General features: G+C 60.8%; 4 protein-coding genes across 4 annotated transcripts; 1 reads left to right on the forward strand and 3 right to left on the reverse strand.

The window, feature by feature from the left end:
* Window positions 1-210: 210 nt before the first annotated feature.
* Window positions 211-1,522, reverse strand: DCS_01557 (putative serine racemase; the record flags this gene model as incomplete). The annotated part of the gene is made up of 2 exons (XM_040798889.1): window positions 211-1,094; window positions 1,183-1,522. 2 exons carry the CDS (start codon window positions 1,520-1,522, stop codon window positions 211-213), a joined length of 1,224 nt encoding a protein of 407 aa, XP_040659772.1.
* An 835-nt stretch (window positions 1,523-2,357) lies between these two features.
* Window positions 2,358-6,806, reverse strand: DCS_01558 (Chitin synthase 1; the record flags this gene model as incomplete). Its single annotated transcript, XM_040798890.1, has 6 exons — window positions 2,358-2,510; window positions 2,584-2,873; window positions 2,944-3,044; window positions 3,900-4,033; window positions 4,090-6,624; window positions 6,705-6,806. The coding sequence occupies 6 exons, from the start codon at window positions 6,804-6,806 to the stop codon at window positions 2,358-2,360; spliced, it is 3,315 nt and encodes a 1,104-aa protein (XP_040659773.1).
* A 5,080-nt stretch (window positions 6,807-11,886) lies between these two features.
* Window positions 11,887-13,937, forward strand: DCS_01559 (putative OPY2 protein; the record flags this gene model as incomplete). The annotated part of the gene is made up of 3 exons (XM_040798891.1): window positions 11,887-12,117; window positions 12,417-12,546; window positions 12,613-13,937. 3 exons carry the CDS (start codon window positions 11,887-11,889, stop codon window positions 13,935-13,937), a joined length of 1,686 nt encoding a protein of 561 aa, XP_040659774.1.
* Window positions 13,938-16,604: 2,667 nt separating this feature from the next.
* DCS_01560 (ras-2 protein) lies at window positions 16,605-17,399 on the reverse strand (the record flags this gene model as incomplete). Its single annotated transcript, XM_040798892.1, has 2 exons — window positions 16,605-17,213; window positions 17,295-17,399. The coding sequence occupies 2 exons, from the start codon at window positions 17,397-17,399 to the stop codon at window positions 16,605-16,607; spliced, it is 714 nt and encodes a 237-aa protein (XP_040659775.1).
* Window positions 17,400-17,446: the final 47 nt, after the last annotated feature.

The following is a 17,446-nucleotide window of genomic DNA, read 5'->3' on the forward strand; positions in this document are numbered from 1 at the left end:
ACGGCGTTGGCAGCTAAAGGTGCCTCTGTTCGTAGATGTTCGGGGGGGGGGGGGGGGGGGGAGGACGACGCCCATGGAAGGGTGTTTCGTCACGCCGTCGAGTATCTGTCTATCTGGAGTCCATGTGCCGTGGCACCCGCCTTGCCTGCACTTGTCAGCATCATCGACGCAAGAACAGCATCGATGTCGGCACACAGCCGGCCGACCATCTCAGCTCATGGCCCCGAACAGGCTCGCCATCGGCTGCGAGTTGACGCTCTTTGCCCTGAACATGGCTCCCATCGCCTCCAAGTTCACGTTCCCGCCGCTCAGGACGAGCCCCAGATCCCAGCCGTCCGAGCCCGCCTCCTTCTCGACCATGGCTCGGAACTCCTCGTCGAACAGGACGACGGCCAGGGGCACGCATGCGCTCGGCTCGACCACCATCTTGCAGCGCTCGAGAAGAAGGCGCATCGCGGCCATGATCTCGTCCTCGGTCACGCTGTACATGCCCGACACCAGCCGGCGCTCGTAGATGACCTTCCAGGGGTGCACCCCGACCGGCGTCCGCAGCCCGTCGGCGACCGTCATCGTCGACACGTACCGGACGCGCTCGCCCGCGTAGTAGCCCCTCTTGCCGTCGTCGGCGCCCTCGTAGGTTGGCTCGGCGCCGAAGACGCGGATTCCCGTGCCCTCGCAGGACAGCGCGACGCCCGAGAGCATGCCGCCGCCGCCGCACGGCGTCATGATGGCGTCGAGCCCCTTCGACGCCGACCCAAACTTCGTTTCCGGCCTGTCCCCGCCCTTGCCACCGTCACCGTCGTCGACCTTGCTCTTGGCCTCCTCCACCTGCTCCTGCAGCTCGATGCCCATGGTGCCCTGGCCGAGCATGATGTCGGGGTGATCGTAGGGCGGCACGAGGCGGGCACCCGTCTCGGCGACGACCTTGGCAGCCGCAGCCTCGCGCTCGGAGCTCGTGCTGCCGCTGAAGACGATTTGTGCACCGTAGCCTCGCGTGGCGGCAATCTTGGGCGGCAGGGAAACGGCGGGCATGACGATGTGTGCCTTGATGCCGTGCTCCTTGGCCGCGAGTGCCAGCGCCTGCGCGTGGTTGCCTGCGAAACCCGCATGGCTCAGGCTCAGCCCGTCGTCTCCCCAGCCGTCGATCCGTGGGGAACCGACGACGCAGTTGTTCACACTCACCGGAGCTGTGCGTCACCACGCCTCTCTCCCGACCGCCATTCGCCAGCCAGTCGTCCTCCTCCGTCAGTCTCTGGACGGCGTGGAAGGCGCCCCGAACCTTGAAGGCGCCCACCCGCTGCAGGTTCTCGCACTTGAACCACAGCCGAATCCGCGGCCGTGCCGGCACCCTGCCCTCGAACCGGGTGCCCTGGAGCTCGTCCTCGGTCCGGGCCTGAGAGGCCATCCGCGAGAGCGTCCGGCTCGTCATGATGGGAGTTCGATGCACGTGCGGTGCCACGATCTTGTGAGCCTCCATGACTGAGTCCCGCGTGAGGGGACGGCACGTCGAGAGGTCTGCCATTGCGCGGCGGAGGAGCGATGGTATTTTTGTCGATGCTGTGTCCGGTTGCTGGCTTGGGGGATGCGATGGCACGGGCGGTCTGGTGGTGAGCTGGCCAAGGTAGGTACTGGAGTAAGTAGGTAAGCAAGTAATCAAGCAATCAAACCCACTCACCTGACTGAGGTGCCATAAGCGCCCCAGCCAAGCTGCTTCGTCGACTCGAGCAGGATTCCAACAGTTTCCAACATCTTCTTCTCACGACGAGAACAATAATAGTGCAAGATAAGGAGGTACTACTGCCACCTGGTTCGCGCATGTGCAAGTTACAGTCTCCTCACCATAACGGCCGGGCAATAGGGACCACACACGTGCTGCCGCGCCAATTGATAGTCGGTGTCTAGGTCTAGGGAAGAATTGCACCCAGCGTCCAGCAGCCAGCCAGCCATCGGACCGCCTTGCTCTGCCGCCTCCCTCCGCTGCTCATCGCCATCGTCTTTGTGTCCCACGCCAAGCGAGGTATCTCAACGTGACAAACCCGGCCAAAGCAGGTGAAGAGGCGCCGACGGAACGAACACCCGGCCTCCCGCGCTTCCCCTGCTTTGTTCCGATCCGTACGCCGCCGACTCGGCACTGAATGCCTCAGCCCTCACCTCATCCGTCAAAGACAAGCCAGACCCTTTCGCTCCTCGGTCCCAGCTGAGCGTTCCGTCCCATCCCACAAGGGAGGAGGAGGGGTGGCGATGGCCGAGGAGGAGTGGCGATTGCCGAGGAGAACGGCCGATGCGACCAAAGTCCCTCGGTGCATGTCTGGTTTGGTGGAGAGCAGGTTGTCATCCCCCTGAGCAAATGGAACGGCCTATACCAAGACCCGATCGTACGTGGTGCCCTTGAAAACGCATCCGGCCATGGTCACTCGCACGTTTCTTTTGAACCCATCGCGATTTCGTCGTAGTTCCTCGGCCGCGTCCTTGTTCAGAGGGTCGGAAGCGTTCGGTTCGAGGAACAAAAACTGGCGGCAGATGGTCAGAATCAGACAAGAGCAAGAGCAAGAGCAAGGCTGTCGAAGCAAGCAAGCACCGTACCTGCAGCCCCACAATGACGGCGTTGAGGTTCAGCACCGGCTTCCAGTCCTCCCGCAGAATGTTCAGGCACACCTTGCCCTCCAGATCGATATTGGGGTGGTAGATGGTCTCTCGGCATCGTACCCTCGGCGGCTCGTGCGGGAAGTTTTGGTTGATGGCAAAGTCAAAGGTGAACCTGCCCGAGTGGTACATGCCCTCGTCCGGATCGATGGTGAGCACAAAGTTGAGGATGTCGTCGGGGTCGGGAAAGTCCATCTTCATCGTCGAACCGAGCGACAGCTCCGACAGGTCTGCGGCACCATGGTCGTCAGCAACAGCGAAGGGAGGCTTGGTGGTGCGGCGTCGTCGAGCGAGGCGAACCTTTTTGGACCCGGAGCTGCGCCGCCGTCACCTTCTTCTTCTTTCCTCCAGCAACTTGGCCCTCGGCATTTTCAGCCTGCTTCTGCTCCTTCTTCTGCGTTCTGTCAGAACCGGTCCGCGTCGCCGAGCAGAATGTTCCCTACCATGGACCATATCTTCAACATTGTGCGCGGGCGTCGCCGTTTGGACCGGAGAGAGGGACCCGACAGGCTGATCTCGACGACCGTTGCGTGACAGAGGGACTCTGGCAATCCCCGCGTCGACAGCGGCTGGCTGCGGAGCAAGAGGTGCGCGCGCGGAGGCGAGACGCGGGCGCGAGACGCGGATAGTCGATCGGCGGTGATAACGAACCGAAGGTGCGATTGACGCCGGCGTCCGTCACTTGTCACTTCGCGATGATGGCCAGCCAGATGGAGAAGCGACGGCGAGGCAGCTTTGCCGAGGTTTATGCGAACGACTCGCCTAGGCCCCGTCCGCCTCACCGCCGCCGCCGCGGAAGCCAGGCGAACGACTCGGCACTATTTTTTGCTCTGCTGCCCTCTGGGCGGTATGTGTGCCGCCTCTGTGATGCATCTGTTCGAGTTGTTCCTCGAACGTCCTAGATGCAACATACCAGACGACAGTACCTACGACACGACACGACACGACACGACACGACACGCCTTGTCCCTGCTCTACTGGCATGCCTGCCTGGCGGGGTATACGTTGGGCATTATAGGACACACGACATCACGGCGGCACGCGAGCGACACTTGCTCGCACTCGAGTGAGGAAAAATTGCCATGCATTAATACCGAATCAAAAACACGTTACATAGCGAGGTATCCGCAGATGAAACTGACATGTCCGCGTCGAAAAACCCGTCGGAAAACCCTGCGATATCCTGCCGTCGGGCCACTGTTTTCCAAACGCTGCTCCGTCCCAACGAGCCCGAATCCGAGCTCGGACGGGCTCACCTTCGCGCAAAGCAGCACATGATGCCCGTCTTGCCCAGGAACCACAGGAAGCCGAAGAAGCGAACCAGCGACAGGACGGCGGTGGCGTACAGCAGGAACTTGAAGAAGTTGGCGGTGCGGTCCGAGGCGGATTTCTGCACATCACATTAGCGGTGGCCGTCACGGAGGCGCGTGCGGGGAGGGGACGTACACCGATGCCAAAGGAGTTGAAGTTGTCGCTCGTGATGACGATGACCAGCAGCATGTTGGAAAACAGCCAGGACACGACGAGGCCCGTGCGGAAGGACTTGTACCCATCCTCGACGTCCTTTTTCTCGTCGTCCTCGGCCTCCTTGAAGGGAGCGAGGGCGCGGCGCACCGTCTGCTCGAACTGGCTGTCAATGTCCTCCTGCTCCTTCTCAATCTCCTCGACGACGACCTCGTTCTTCTCGCCCTTGGTGATGTGGGCCGACGGCAGGGCGTCGGTCGAGTCGGATCCCTTGGTGCCCCAGGAAACGTCGTGCCAGTTGTTGAAGGCGTAGACCATGAGGATGTTGATGTAGGTGGACATGAGCACCAGGTACTGGGGGAACGAGTGGAACATGTGCCAGGGATCGAGGTAGAGGAACGAGGCGAGGAAGTAGAGGCCGTAGATGGTGATGAGGGCGACGATGATGACGCCGGCGGCGCCGGATCCGGCGAAGAAGCTCTTCACAAACTCGGTGCCCGAGGCGAGGGAAATTTGCTCGGAGATGGGCGTGTCGAAGGCGCGCGCGACGAGGTAGCCGGAGAGGACGAGGATGTAGGCCTGGATGAAGCCGAAGACCATGAAGGAGGCGATGTAGGTGAACTTGGAACCCTTCGGCCGGTTGCCCAGAGCGAGGATGAACTGCAGGATGACAAAGGCGAGGTAGAGGTACTTGAGGAGCGCGTTGATGATGGGCGTCGCCGTGTCGCCAAAGGGCCAGGCGTGATGCTCCGACGTGGTGCTGCTGGCGACGATGGGGGTGCCGACGAGGTCCATGATGACCGTCGTCGTCAGGTAGTACGAGGCGAGCGAGAACCAGGAGAAGATGAGGTTGAGGAAGTTGTAGAGCAGCTGGATGTGCAGGAAGAACATGCGGAGGATGTTGTGGCCGCTCTTGTACATGCGGCCAAAGTGCATGAGGGCGTAGAGCGAGGCGGCGAAGGAGCCGTTGAGCCAGCGGCGGCGCTGGCTGATGAACTCGGCGGCGCCCTCGGGCACGTCCGTCTCGCCCTTGGCGGCCTTGATGTAGGTCAGGTGCCACTTCTGGCCGGCCTTGGCGACGAGCTCGAAGCAGAGGATGCGGTCCTCGGCCAGGAACATGTTCTTCTTGAAGATGTTCATGCCGTCGATGCCCTTCTTGCCGAGGATCTTGGAGAGGGTGTGGTCGCCGTGGAAGTACTGCTCGAGCGGCCGGCCCATGATGGCCCTGAAGCGGTAGGCCGAGAAGGCACCGGGCAGGACGCTGACGTAGCCGAAGGAGCTCTCGAGCGGCTTGTCGAGGATGTTGGAGATTTTGTACTCGAAGTTTTGGATGGCGACGAGCGGGTTGAGCAGCTTCCGGCCGCCCTTGCCCAGCATGGCGTGGATCTCGCCGCAGGCGCCGCCGAGGTCCTTGTCGTTGTAGAAGCCCTCCCAGAGGCCGAGCAGGGAGCGGGGGCCGGGCTTGGTGCCGGCGTCGATGAGGATGGTGACCTCGGGGTTCAGGATGCGGCCGAAGGCGTTGAAGAGCCAGCGGTGCGAGTTGATCTTCTTGCTGTTCTTCTGCTTGAGGCAGAAGATGAACTGGACGGGCGGCAGCGTCTGGGCGCTGTCCTCGGTCGGCCGGATGAGCTGCTGGTTGGGCGTGACGGACAGCTGGCTCGTGTACTCGAAGATGTGGGCGACCGTCTCCTTGCCGTCGACGTCCTTCTTGACGACGCCATCCTGGTAGATGCCAACGGTGGCGAGCACGTCGAGCACGTTCTTGTCGGCCTTTTCGATGCCGTCGAAGACGAGGCAGACGACGATCTTCTGCCAGGCGGGGCCGCCCTTGTTCCAAAAGGTCGATTTCTTGAGGTTGACGATGTCGCGAATGTTCTGCATGACGCCGTGGAAGGTCCGGGCGAGCAGCACCTTGTCCTCGTTGTAGTAGGTGATGGCGATGAGCAGCTCCGTGTGGCGGTTGTACATGCGGGGACGCAGATCGTAGCCGTTCTTGAGCGTGAAGTCGTTGGGGTCGCAGGTGGCGGCCGTGTAGCGCATCTTCATGAACTCCTCGTTGCCGCCCTCGACGTCGCGGTACTTGGCCTGCACCGCGTTCTTGATGGCGCTGGGGACGGGATAGTCGATGCTCAGGACGGAGCCCTGGACGAGCTTGACCTTGCGCGTGTTGTAGCGCTTGAGGCCGCCGCCGGCGCGGGAGACGGTGCCGGCCTGCTGCTGCCGCTGCATCCAGCTCTCCTCGGGGTCGTTGATGGTCGAGACGGGCCGCGAGTAGTTGTAGACGCCGTCCTGCGGGAACTGGTTGTAGCCGCCGTGATCGCTAAAGGTGCCGCCGCCGGGCACGGGCGTCGTCGAGGCCGCGCCGGGCGCGTACGACTCGGTGAGGCTGTAGGCGGAGACGGGGCGGACCGGAGGCGTGCCGGCGCTGAGGCGATCCTGCTCGTAGCCGACCATGGGAGGCTCGTTGAGCAGGTAACGGCCGGCGTCGTCCTCGTGATCCTGCGGCGGCAGGTGATACTGCCCGCGGGGCGTCAGTCAACTCGACGTCCTTTGGTTCGGGGCGGGCGGGAAAAAGCAAGGCTCGAGCGCCGACTCACGCTGCTGCCGCCGGCGGGAAGATCCTGCAGAGGGTGGCCTCCACCGCCATACTCGTGGCCGTGTCCATGGCCTTGTCCGTGGCCTTGGCCGTTGTACGCCATGGTACTAGGTAAGGGAGCTCTCGCTCGCCGAGGAGGACGAGAGGCCGGCTCGATGGAAATGCTGCAGTCGGACGATGGCCGCTGTTTGGACGGTGGATGAAACGACGGCTTTGCGTCGCGGCGTCGAGGGCGGAGGCGGCCAGATTTCGCCGAAGCCGCAGAGTTTTGTCAGTCCGTCGTCGGCTCGGCTGCTTCGTCGGTAAGAAGTGGCACGAGCCTCGGAGAGGAAGGATGCACGCTGCCGGAGGAGGAGAATCCGAGGGATGGGGGGGGGCGAGGGGCGACGATGATGTACGGGCGGTGATGATGTATGGGCGGTGATGATGTACGAGCGGTGCACACGTTGATGGATGGGTGGTTGATGGAGGAGGAGGCGAAAACGACGGGAAGACGACGGAGCCAGCTCAGGGGACCGTTGCCGCGAATGTGTACAGTACAGTACGGATACGAGCACTGCGGCGTCCGTACCCGTACATGTACTGTACAGCAAGCAAGTACTTACATCACTCGTCAGAAGTACGACTATTTTTTTCGGCAATGGTAGGGGCTTGTTTCACAGCTCGCTGACCTGGTTACCGCTGCTCAGGACGGGGGGGCGGTGCTAGCGCGGCTGAGCCACCGACCAACCGACCCCGTCAGCCTCTTCCTCACAGGCTCACGAGTCGCCCGCGCCGCCAGGTGCCATGAATGGGTGCCGACGACGAATCCTCGAATGCGGCGCTCACTTTTACGGCCGAATTGTGCACGGCGGGGGATGCGGCGAGAGCGAGGACGAGGCGACGATGATGACTTTTCCGACGTGAGCGCGCAGCACAGGAACATGCAGCGGCAAAGGCAACGGTGCGCATTGAATCCGCTCTCGCCGCCGTCCTGGGTGGGGTTCAGCTGTAACGGTTCCCTACTAGTCCGTCGTCGACGTCTCAATGCGCGGCACACGTCGCCGGCTCGTCACCTCTCCGGCTCGGTCTTTTCTTTTCCCTCTGGCGAAGAATACTGTTCCCGCAGCCGTCGGCGAGCCGGCAGCGCACGAGTACGGACGGCGTTGGTGCTCACGACAAACGCGGAGCAGCAACTCGACGTGGGTGTTGGGCTCTCATCCGTCCTGCAGGCTCGCGCCCATCCCGCATGAGCCACAGGGACCCCGGGCGGCCCCCGTCGCAGCAGAGTGGTGCCTGGAGAACTCGTCCATGCACCTCGTCCATGTACCTCGTACGCATACTTACGCTGGTACATGTACATGACATGCATGGTACGAGCACTTTCGGTGCGCAGTTGTGTCGGTGCGAACACGCGTTCTCCGTACCGCACAGCGCAGTGCCGGTACTTGCTGCTGCAGCAACGGCCCAGGACTTGAGGAGTTCCGGCCACGGCAAAGTACATGTATTACAAGTACAATCAAGTGCACCTGCAAGACCTCATGGAGTACAAGCTCTTGCGGCGCTCAGGACGACGTGACGTGCCACCCGCGGACTCGGCGAAAGCTCCGCTGAGACGCACCATGGTACTAGCAGCGAAGCATGCGATCGCCTGCCCGTGGTATGTACCGAGACGTCAGCCAATGTTTACTTTTACGAGTGCACGTCATTACTGCCTGTGAATCCGCTGGTAGCATGGAGCGGTTGATCGTGGCAAATGGGACAGACAAGGCGCAGTATATCCACAGGCTTGCTCGTGGAAGAAGCTCCCAAAATAGCATCAATGGAGCTGTCATCCACTTTCTCAGCGAGGCTGGTGAAGGCAAGGTTACCAGTGGAGGGAGGCGGTGCAGAGGAAATGGGGCGCTGAGGTAATGAAACTCCAGAGGCCGTGCGCGTGAACTCGCCACTGGCAGTTTGGCTGCACAGGCAAGTACTTAAGTACTTACTGCACAGAGCACCGAGTACTCCGTACTTGGCACAAGTGCCGACAGAGTACATGGCATGTACACGTACTCGACCACGTGCCCTGTGGCAGTACTCTTTACGACACATTCCAGCCATCATAGGGCCGCCTGGTAGTCCCGTACGGAAGTCATAGTGGCCGGCTTCTTTGTTGGCCGTCGTCTTTGAGGGTGCCAGCGAACAGACGAACAGAACAAACGTCGAGTGTCGGGTGCAAGGCCGATTGCATCCCTGCCTTTTGCCCGTCCTACGCTTGAGGCCTCCTCTTCGGACGCGAGTCGGCAAAAAGGATACGGTAAGACGAATGTCATTCGGCGTAACTCGGATGCCAGGACGGGTGACGAGAGTCGCGGGCGATCTCGACCATTTCACGTCACTCACGGGACCGTCTGCATGCAAATGAAATGCTGACCTCTCTCATTGCCCAAACCGAGCTGCACGTACCTACATGGCACATGTCCAGTACATTTTTAATTTTTGATACACGTAGCCTGGCCACATGTACTCCGTTCGTGTACTGTATTACAACAGGTCCATTGACGTGCAGCACACCTGGAACAAGACCAACGGAGGCGTGCCATTACTTCATGAGGCATGCAAATTCCGTACGGAGCACGGGGAGCAGATAAGTACATGTACTTTTATGATTTCACAGTGACCTCGCTACTGATAGATTTACTGTACGCTTCAGCTCAAGTGATCGAGGCAAGAGTGCATCTGTTTGGGGACCAGCTCCGCTCGAGACCCACGCCTAGTGTTACAGAGAGAAGGGTTGGCAAATTCGACAAGCGATTGCGCTCCGAATCAGCGCTCCCGTCGTAATTAATGCAGTGTACTCCGTACGTACTTGCTCTGTACAGTAAGTACTCCGTAAATTACTGCACTCCTTACGGAGTACTGCACCTCTACTGTACTTTGTACAAGTACCCTCGCGGTATTATCATTATTACCAAGTACGTGCAAGTACAGTACAACTACACTACACGTTGGAACCAACCGATCATAAATGACGGAGTGCTCTTCAAGCGAGTCGGCATGATATTTCCTGCTCACCCACTGGACAAGCACGCGCTTTGGGGAGAAAATTCGCTTCACCAACAGGCATCCGAACAGACGCTGTTCTGTTGGTCATGGGCTGGCTCTCTTCACCAACAGGCATCCGGCATCCGTCGCTGCCGCACAGGAGGGGACTCTCGAGTCCATCGTGCCACGTCGCCTGTACTCGGGTCCGGTCCTGACAGGTGGGAGTTTGGAGGTTTCTTGGACAAGCATTGCGTCACATCCGTATACTTGGATAGCCAACAGGCAGTCGGCTGCTAGAACCTACCACCAGTTCCTGGGCGAGCTGCCCTGTGGGGTGCGTGCGAGCCTGGCTCGGGGGACGGTGCTGAACCTTGATTTTGCGGTGCCAAGCTGGTGTGTTGGGGTGCTCGAGGACTGATTGCCTCGTGCGAGAACAAAAAGACAAACTGTGCACGTACAGTACAGTACGTACAATACAGTACAGTACAGTAGGTGCTGCTTGCCAGAGTTGGTCGGTGTATGTACGGCGGGCTCGTGATCCTCCACTGGACTCTGGCACCATATCTGGCATTTGCACGGCATCGTTGTAGGTACTCGCACACTGTACAGTACAGGTACGGTGTAGTGTACGGTGTCAGTTGGGCTAGCGAAATAACGGTTGAACCTTGCTGACGTACCAATCATCGTACACGTAGGCTTCGTTCGACGTGCACCCAGGTCCACACCGAGCGTGCAGGAACCCACGGCGAATCCGCATCGGCGTACGGGGTCCTTATGCTCCATACGGAGCACAGGGGACAAAGTACAAGCCAATACTCCGTACCGTGCTCGCAGGGAGTTCAGGTCTCTAGCAGCCGTGGGCGAACTGGATCCGATCGAATGTGATTCGAGAATCGGCCTCCACCAGCGCACCCTCCGTGTGGCTTGCGCCATGCACACCCACCGTTCGGCACCGCTCAGCACACCACCACGCGTCACTCGGCCCACCCTTCAGCAGAGGTACCTCACCGCCTTGGCACGCTCGCTCTCGGAGCCTCGCAGATACGCTCCTAGCAGGTTTGTAGGCGCCAAGTGCCATGGTGCGTTCAGCGCCTAACATGGAAAGGAACGTACCGACTACGTCCAAGTACGGAGTACTCCGTACTGCGCTTGTGCACCTCAAACCAAAGTACAGCACCTGTGCGTGTGCTTGTACGGAGTACTTACTGCAGTTGTACTGCAAGTACTTAGGTGCAAAAGGGCCAAGGTTCCTGGGGAGGTACGAGCACTCGTACCTTTGTTTGCCCCCTTTTCATCATGAATACCTCCGGTGACATGCACGGAACGAAAACATTGGCATCATGCCTCCCGAGCGACAAAGCATGCGTGCCAACCATCGTTTCGTCGCATCGCGGCCTCGCACCGTTCGGCCGTTGCACTCCCGCGTCGCCCCAACCTATTTGCCCATGAGCAGCAACCGTACGCACGCGCACAGGCGGTTGTACGAATTGCACCTCGATGTACGGAGCACTGCATGGGACTCGGCAGGAAACACTGGACGCTCGCTGGTGCTGGACACTTGCCAATGCTGGATGGACGGGACGTCGACAGCGCATGAATAAGTGGATAATGCCACCCAGGACTACGGAGTAGGCACTGAAGTAAGTACAGTACACGTAGGTAGGAGATACCTGAGGCCAAGGTTCACGGACAGGTACCCAGCGCAACGAGATTGTACATGTACTTTCCCTGGACCTGGTTACGCTTAGAAAGGCAGCCGACGATGGGGTACAGCACATGTACAGTATACTCGTGCGTGTCTACAGTACTGTACAGAATACGGGACTGCAAGTACGATTGCTCGTACGGAGTACCACGACGCCGTTTACAGTACGCATCTCGTCCTCGCACTGACCCACCCCCCTCGCCCACTCCGTCCCTCGACCGTCCAGTCGCACGGCTGGTGGCCTCGGCGTCCTTTCGTTGGTCAGATTTGCCTTTGCCCCTCGTAAACCTTCGCACCTGGCTGCCGCTCGCCGGCTCGTTCGAGCCCAGGGCGCACTGTGCAGGGGGACTAATTGCCTCGCTAGCGGCGCCTCCCCCCCTGACCATCGGTTGTGGTGTTCCATCAGCCAACCCTCCAATCCATCCTCCCCTGCGCTTCCTCCACCCACCCAGGCCTTCCCCCCCCCTCCTTCATGGGCTCGTCCTCGACTCCGCCGATTGCGAGACCTGCAGTCGCTTTTCTTACTTCGTCTGTCCGCTGCCCGTTCCTCACATTCTCTGCCTTTGCATCGAATCCATTCTCCCAACGGCGACGACCAACCCAACAGCGTCCCGTCTCGGTTCCGTCCAACATCGATCGACCGGTCGACCGTTTTGCCTCGCTTCGCCTCGCAATCACCTCGGTCGATGATGTTGAACCCTTGGTTCGTCTAGCAGTCTCTAGTCCAATATTTCTTACATCGAAAGCCGAGAGCCAGCCTCGCGGTGCATCGTTTCCCTTTCGGCTTCCGTGTCCTGCCCACGATCCCTCACGGCGGCGACCCGGATTCATTACGAGCGTCATCATCCAACCCACCATCATCGCCAGCATCGTTAGCCTGGCATCGGACTGCGGAGGCTTTCTCCCGCGCCTACGCAGCATCGTCGCGACGAAACTCGGCTCGCACGGTCGAATTCACGGCTGGGGAAGAAAAAAAAAAGGTCACGGCCACTGCTCGGATAGGACATCGACCCGCGGCGGCCCTCGCTGCCCCTACCACTTGCCTGCCATCTTGAGGAGCGAATCGTTGCCATGATGGAAGGAGGCGCGACGCATCAGGCCTACGCGAGGAGCCTGTTGGAGTTGCGCGAAGGTGCGTGGTGCAAGCCGCTCGTGGGCGTCGTGCAAGTTCTCCGCTAACCAGCCGTGGCCTCTTCAGCCCTGAAGCATGTCCCCCAGAAGCGCGCGTGCGTGGTGTGCGACAATAGCGCGAAGCTCGAATGTCCCAAATGCCCCGACGGTGAAGTTTGCCAGTTCACCATTCCCACCGACTGCACACAATGCCCCCGGTCGGTTTGCATGGCCGATGATAGTCCCTCGGCGAGCTCCGGCGCCGCCGCGCCGAGCGCCAGCGGCAACGGTGACAGCGGGCCCAGTGCCGGTCCCATCGCGGGCGGCGTCATCGGCGGCATCGCCGTCATCGCCGTCATCACCTACCTCGTCTGGAGATTCCTCATCAAGCCGAAGCGATCGCGGATACCCGAGTCCGAGCTGGAGCCTGCCGGCAACGACACGGGCGACGTGGAAAAGGACAACGGTTCGAGGATCACGCACCGGTCCTCGACGCACACGGTCCACTCGATTGCGTCGACGGTGCTGACGCGGGCCTCCAACATCATCCAGATCGCCTACATACCCGGCGTGACGAACAGGGCGAACCAGGGTCCGGGGTCGCCGACGGTGCTCGTGCCGCCCGTTCCGCCCATCCCGATGCATCACACGGAGGCGCACCGGCAGGCGACGGACCAGCAGGACGACCAGCACTTTTTCGTCCCCGGCAACCTCCGAGACTCGACATACTCGGGCATCTCGACCTACTCGGAAATCACGTCGTACGCTCCGCGCTCGAGCATCGCCTCGACGATATACGGCAAGCAAGCCCAGGTGCAGAACGCGGCGCAGACGGGCATGCGGGCGAAGCCCACCGTCGTGAGCGTCCGGTCGGGGAGCGTGGGCGGGAACAACACGCCGCCGATGCCCGACATCGACTACGAGAGGTTCGGCGGCCGACCCGAAAGCAGCGCGAGCTTCTTCAGCGTCGGCTCGGCTTTCGTCAACAACGCAAACACGGCGACCCAAGGTCGGGCTCAGGTTGTGAAGCTGGGCGGCGGCCAGAGGAGCGTCGACGACGGCTTGTCCAGCCCGCAGTCAAGCGCCTGGCCGGCACCCCTCGGCACGGTGTCGCCGCCTGCTCCGACCCATGACCCGACGCGAGGCGGGCCGGGCATGTACGGCTCGGCGGGCATGTACGACTCGCCGGTGACGTACGACGCACCGCACATGTTCGACTCGTCGAGGAGGGACCTGGGGCCCTTTTCGGATCCGCCCGGAGGTGCCGGCACGCCTGGTCGTTCGAGGCTCGGCTCCGTCATGGAGGACGCGAGCGAGGGACCCTACCAGAACGGGGGTCGAGGCGCCGGAAGACCGAGCTCGAGAGAACGAGACTCGAGCCCGTTTGGGGATGAGTACGCCATGAGGCAATGAATTCTTGCTCCAAGGCCAGCCTCCTCTCCGTCGTGCCTCACGAGGGCGTCCGGAACGCGATCCGACCGATGGGGCTCTGCCTCGGGTGCCGCCCCTGCTCACTCTGTACATGACTTCAGCGGCAGGGGTTCCCTTTTTTTTTGGATTTTTGACGTCGGCGTGTTTTGGATCATTGTCCATGGAGCATTATCCATGGAGCTTATGACGGGATGGTCAATAATGCACCACCGGCCATTCTCATTCTAGTATAAAGTACCAAGTGTATTTTCGAAGATGGGCGAAGATATGAATCTATCCTTGCCTCGCCGCAACGAGCGAGAGGAAAACAAGGCACGATGCTCTTTGGCCGGCATGCCCATCTACGGGTGCGTGAGATGCGCGAGATGTACCGTGACTGCTTGCTTGCGTCCTGAGAACCGCTTGGCCATTCTCGAAGACGCACAATCCTCCTCTCCTCCTCGCCCCTCTCCTCCTCGCTCCCTCTCCTCGTCCTCTCCCCTCCCCTCCCACCCTCCCCTCCGCCGCGGCGACTGCATCTCCAGGCTATCAAGAGATGGCGCTTTGGCATGGAAATGGAAAGGGTGGGAGAATGTACGGAGTGGTAGCAACAGCGCTGTCGGCCCGCGTGCGTGGTTGGAAACGAAGCTGTACCGCCAGGGAGCGTGCTGTGGCGCCAAATTAGGTAGATGTGTGATGCATGTGCATCCAGCAAGACGTGGTCTGTTCGCCCGTCCGTTCCTACGCTCTCGTGCGAGCCGTTTCGTTTTTCTCCGAGGCCATGTGTCGGGCAAAGCCAGTAGGGAATGTTGCTTGTAGCTCCTCGCGTACTACCTCTGTGCCTCCAAACAGGGCCTGGTTGGGTGCGAGATTGTAGTTGGTAATACTCCGTTCCAGTTGGCACTCGGTTCTACTTGGTCCCCCAAGAACCTAGTACCAGGTAATTACCTATATCGGTACACGAGGCTGCGCGTTCCGTCGACGCTCCGTGCAACGTCTCGAACGCTTGCAAACTCCTCTAGCACGCTTCTGCTCAGCGGAACATGCATTCGCTCCGTCTCAAGAGGGAAGGTATGGAAGTGTCTCCGTCTCCGAACCAACAGTGGTACCCTGTGGTCCCCCTCAAGGCCCCCTGGCGAGCTGAGAATCAAGGTAGAGATGTATACACGCCCAAGCGTGTCGCACTCGGTCCATGTGTGCATCAATATAATTTTGTGCAAACGTGCGTGCGTGCGTGCGCATACGCCAACGACCCCCGCCCCCCCTCCCCCTCCGCTGAAGGAGGAGTCGGTCACATTGCACGGCCTTCATGACGCTGACACGGACTGATGCCGGGAAGGGAAGCACGTAGGGTTTGGCTGGCTGCGAGACGAGGTATCCCTTCTCGCTTGGCTCGAAATGTGTGAATGAGATTGGGCATGAATCCTCAGACACCGCCCTCCAAGAGACCCCGAGTTGCGGACGACGTTTTGAAAATGACGGCCGGAGATGGCAGAAGTAGCTGCTGCACATGGTCGCTGCCCCTAGATACATTTCTGGCCTCCGTCCTTTGCCCTGCAGCCTCCCGTGTCCCCTTCCACTCATCTCCTCTCCTGCTCTCTTCGTCACCTCCTCTCCTCGTCACCTCCTCTCCTGCTCTCCTCCTCTCTCTTCCTCTCCTGCTCTCCTGCTCTCTTCCTCGGCCAGCGAGACCGAAATCTCCTCTCAAAGCAAGTATGAACGTTTCATCCCAAAAGTCGAGGCACCAATGTCGGTGGCCCTGTCTATTTTCTCCCTCGACTTCGCTGCCCTAGTCTGTACCGTCCCATCGGCCGAGGGACAGAGAAGGAACATGGCAAAAGATAATGGCAAGAAATGGGAACATCCAACCGGTACAGAACATAACAGATGCATCCACCGCCATGCTAGGAACGCTTCGGCGCGCTTCGAGCCACGTGGAGAGAACACGACGTGTCCGGATGGCAGAAGGCTCCATCGACAATCCAGGACGCCTGCTGCGAGCGTCGCGAGCGCCACTGGCCATCATGTCCATCGCTGGAGGGCGGATGAAAGCCGGGGGGGAACCGGTCCGGCACCAGCGAGTGAATCCTCACCCGCCGCGGCCACCGGTGGTGCTGGGGGAGAGGGGGACGAAATGTGAAGGAAAAAAATGAAAACAAAAAAACAGAGAAGGGTCATGGAATTGGGGGTAACTTGTGCAAATGTCGTGAATACCTAGCGCCCCAAGGATGCCTCTTTTGTTCATCATGCGCCATTCGCCGGTTCGGGTTCTCGATGCGGCTTGCAAGTGCACAGCCGTCCGTCAGGCTGCCGTTGTCGTGCAGCGGAAATGCGTGTCGCTGGATGGGCCTCCTGGCCACCCGCCGTCTCTGCCACTCGGTCCAGAAAATCCAATCCTCCTCCGGTCGGCTCTTCCGTCGTTCCTCGGGAACGCACGTACGGCCAGGTGCGTCCGTCTGTCGGCCGCCGTCGGTGGCCGAGGGGATTCGCGGCGGGCATCGGAGGAGGTTCGGCCGCCGAGGCACAACCCCTCCTCCGCAAACACCCACCATCATCGCCATCATCATCACATCGCCATCGCCATCGCCACCGCCGTCGCCGTGGCTTTCCCCCACAACCGGACGACGGATCCGTCCAAGTTCGTCGCCGGCAAGGGGGTGTGGAGGGCGCTCACAAGACGACGCATCTAGATTTGCTCTTTTCGCCGTCCTTGCCGCGTCTGAGCCGCTGGCTGTCGCGGTCGCGGCCGCCGAGGTCCCCGTTGCTCGCGCGAGATCGGCCGCTGGAGCCTGGGCCGGGTCGCGATGATTGCTGCCGCTGGCGTCGCAGGATGCGGACGACGTCGTAGAAGGATTTTTCGACGTTGATGCAGTTCTTGGCCGAGGCCTCGACGAACTCGCAGCCGAGCTCGCGGGCCAAGGCGTGGCCCTCCTGGGTGGACACCTCCCGCTCCGTCACCCTGTCGCTCTTGTTGCCGACGAGCATGATGGGCACCGGCAGCTGCGGACTCGCGGCGGACAGGGGCGAGCCGGGATAGGTGGGCGACGAGGAGCAGGACTCCTTGACGCGCTGTATCTGATGGTGGAACCGCTTGATGCGGGTAAAGGACGAGCGAGAGGAGATGCTGTAGACGAGGACGAAGCCCTCGCCGTCACGGATCCACTGGTCCCGCAACGCTGTGTATTCCTCCTGCCCGGCCGTGTCGAGAACCTCGAGCATGCATGGCTGGCCGTCAATCACCACCTGCTTTCGGTATGAATCTTCAATCGTCGGGTCGTACTGGCGCAGCGCTCACGTTAGCCGACGGATCCCGGCCCGGGCTCGGCATTCCGCTCGCCCGGCAGCGGCAAGAAAACTCACAGTCTCGACAAAGTGCTGCAGGCAAAGCTGGATCGTGAGGGCCGTCTTCCCTACACCACCGTCCCCGAGCACCACCAGCTTGTACAGCACCATGCGGCCCGCCATGATCGCGGCGGGGCGTCGTCCGAACGGCGGAGGCGAGGAGTCGTGAG

This window comes from Drechmeria coniospora, chromosome 01 (assembly GCF_001625195.1).
Source record: "Drechmeria coniospora strain ARSEF 6962 chromosome 01, whole genome shotgun sequence".
NCBI lineage: Eukaryota > Fungi > Ascomycota > Sordariomycetes > Hypocreales > Ophiocordycipitaceae > Drechmeria > Drechmeria coniospora.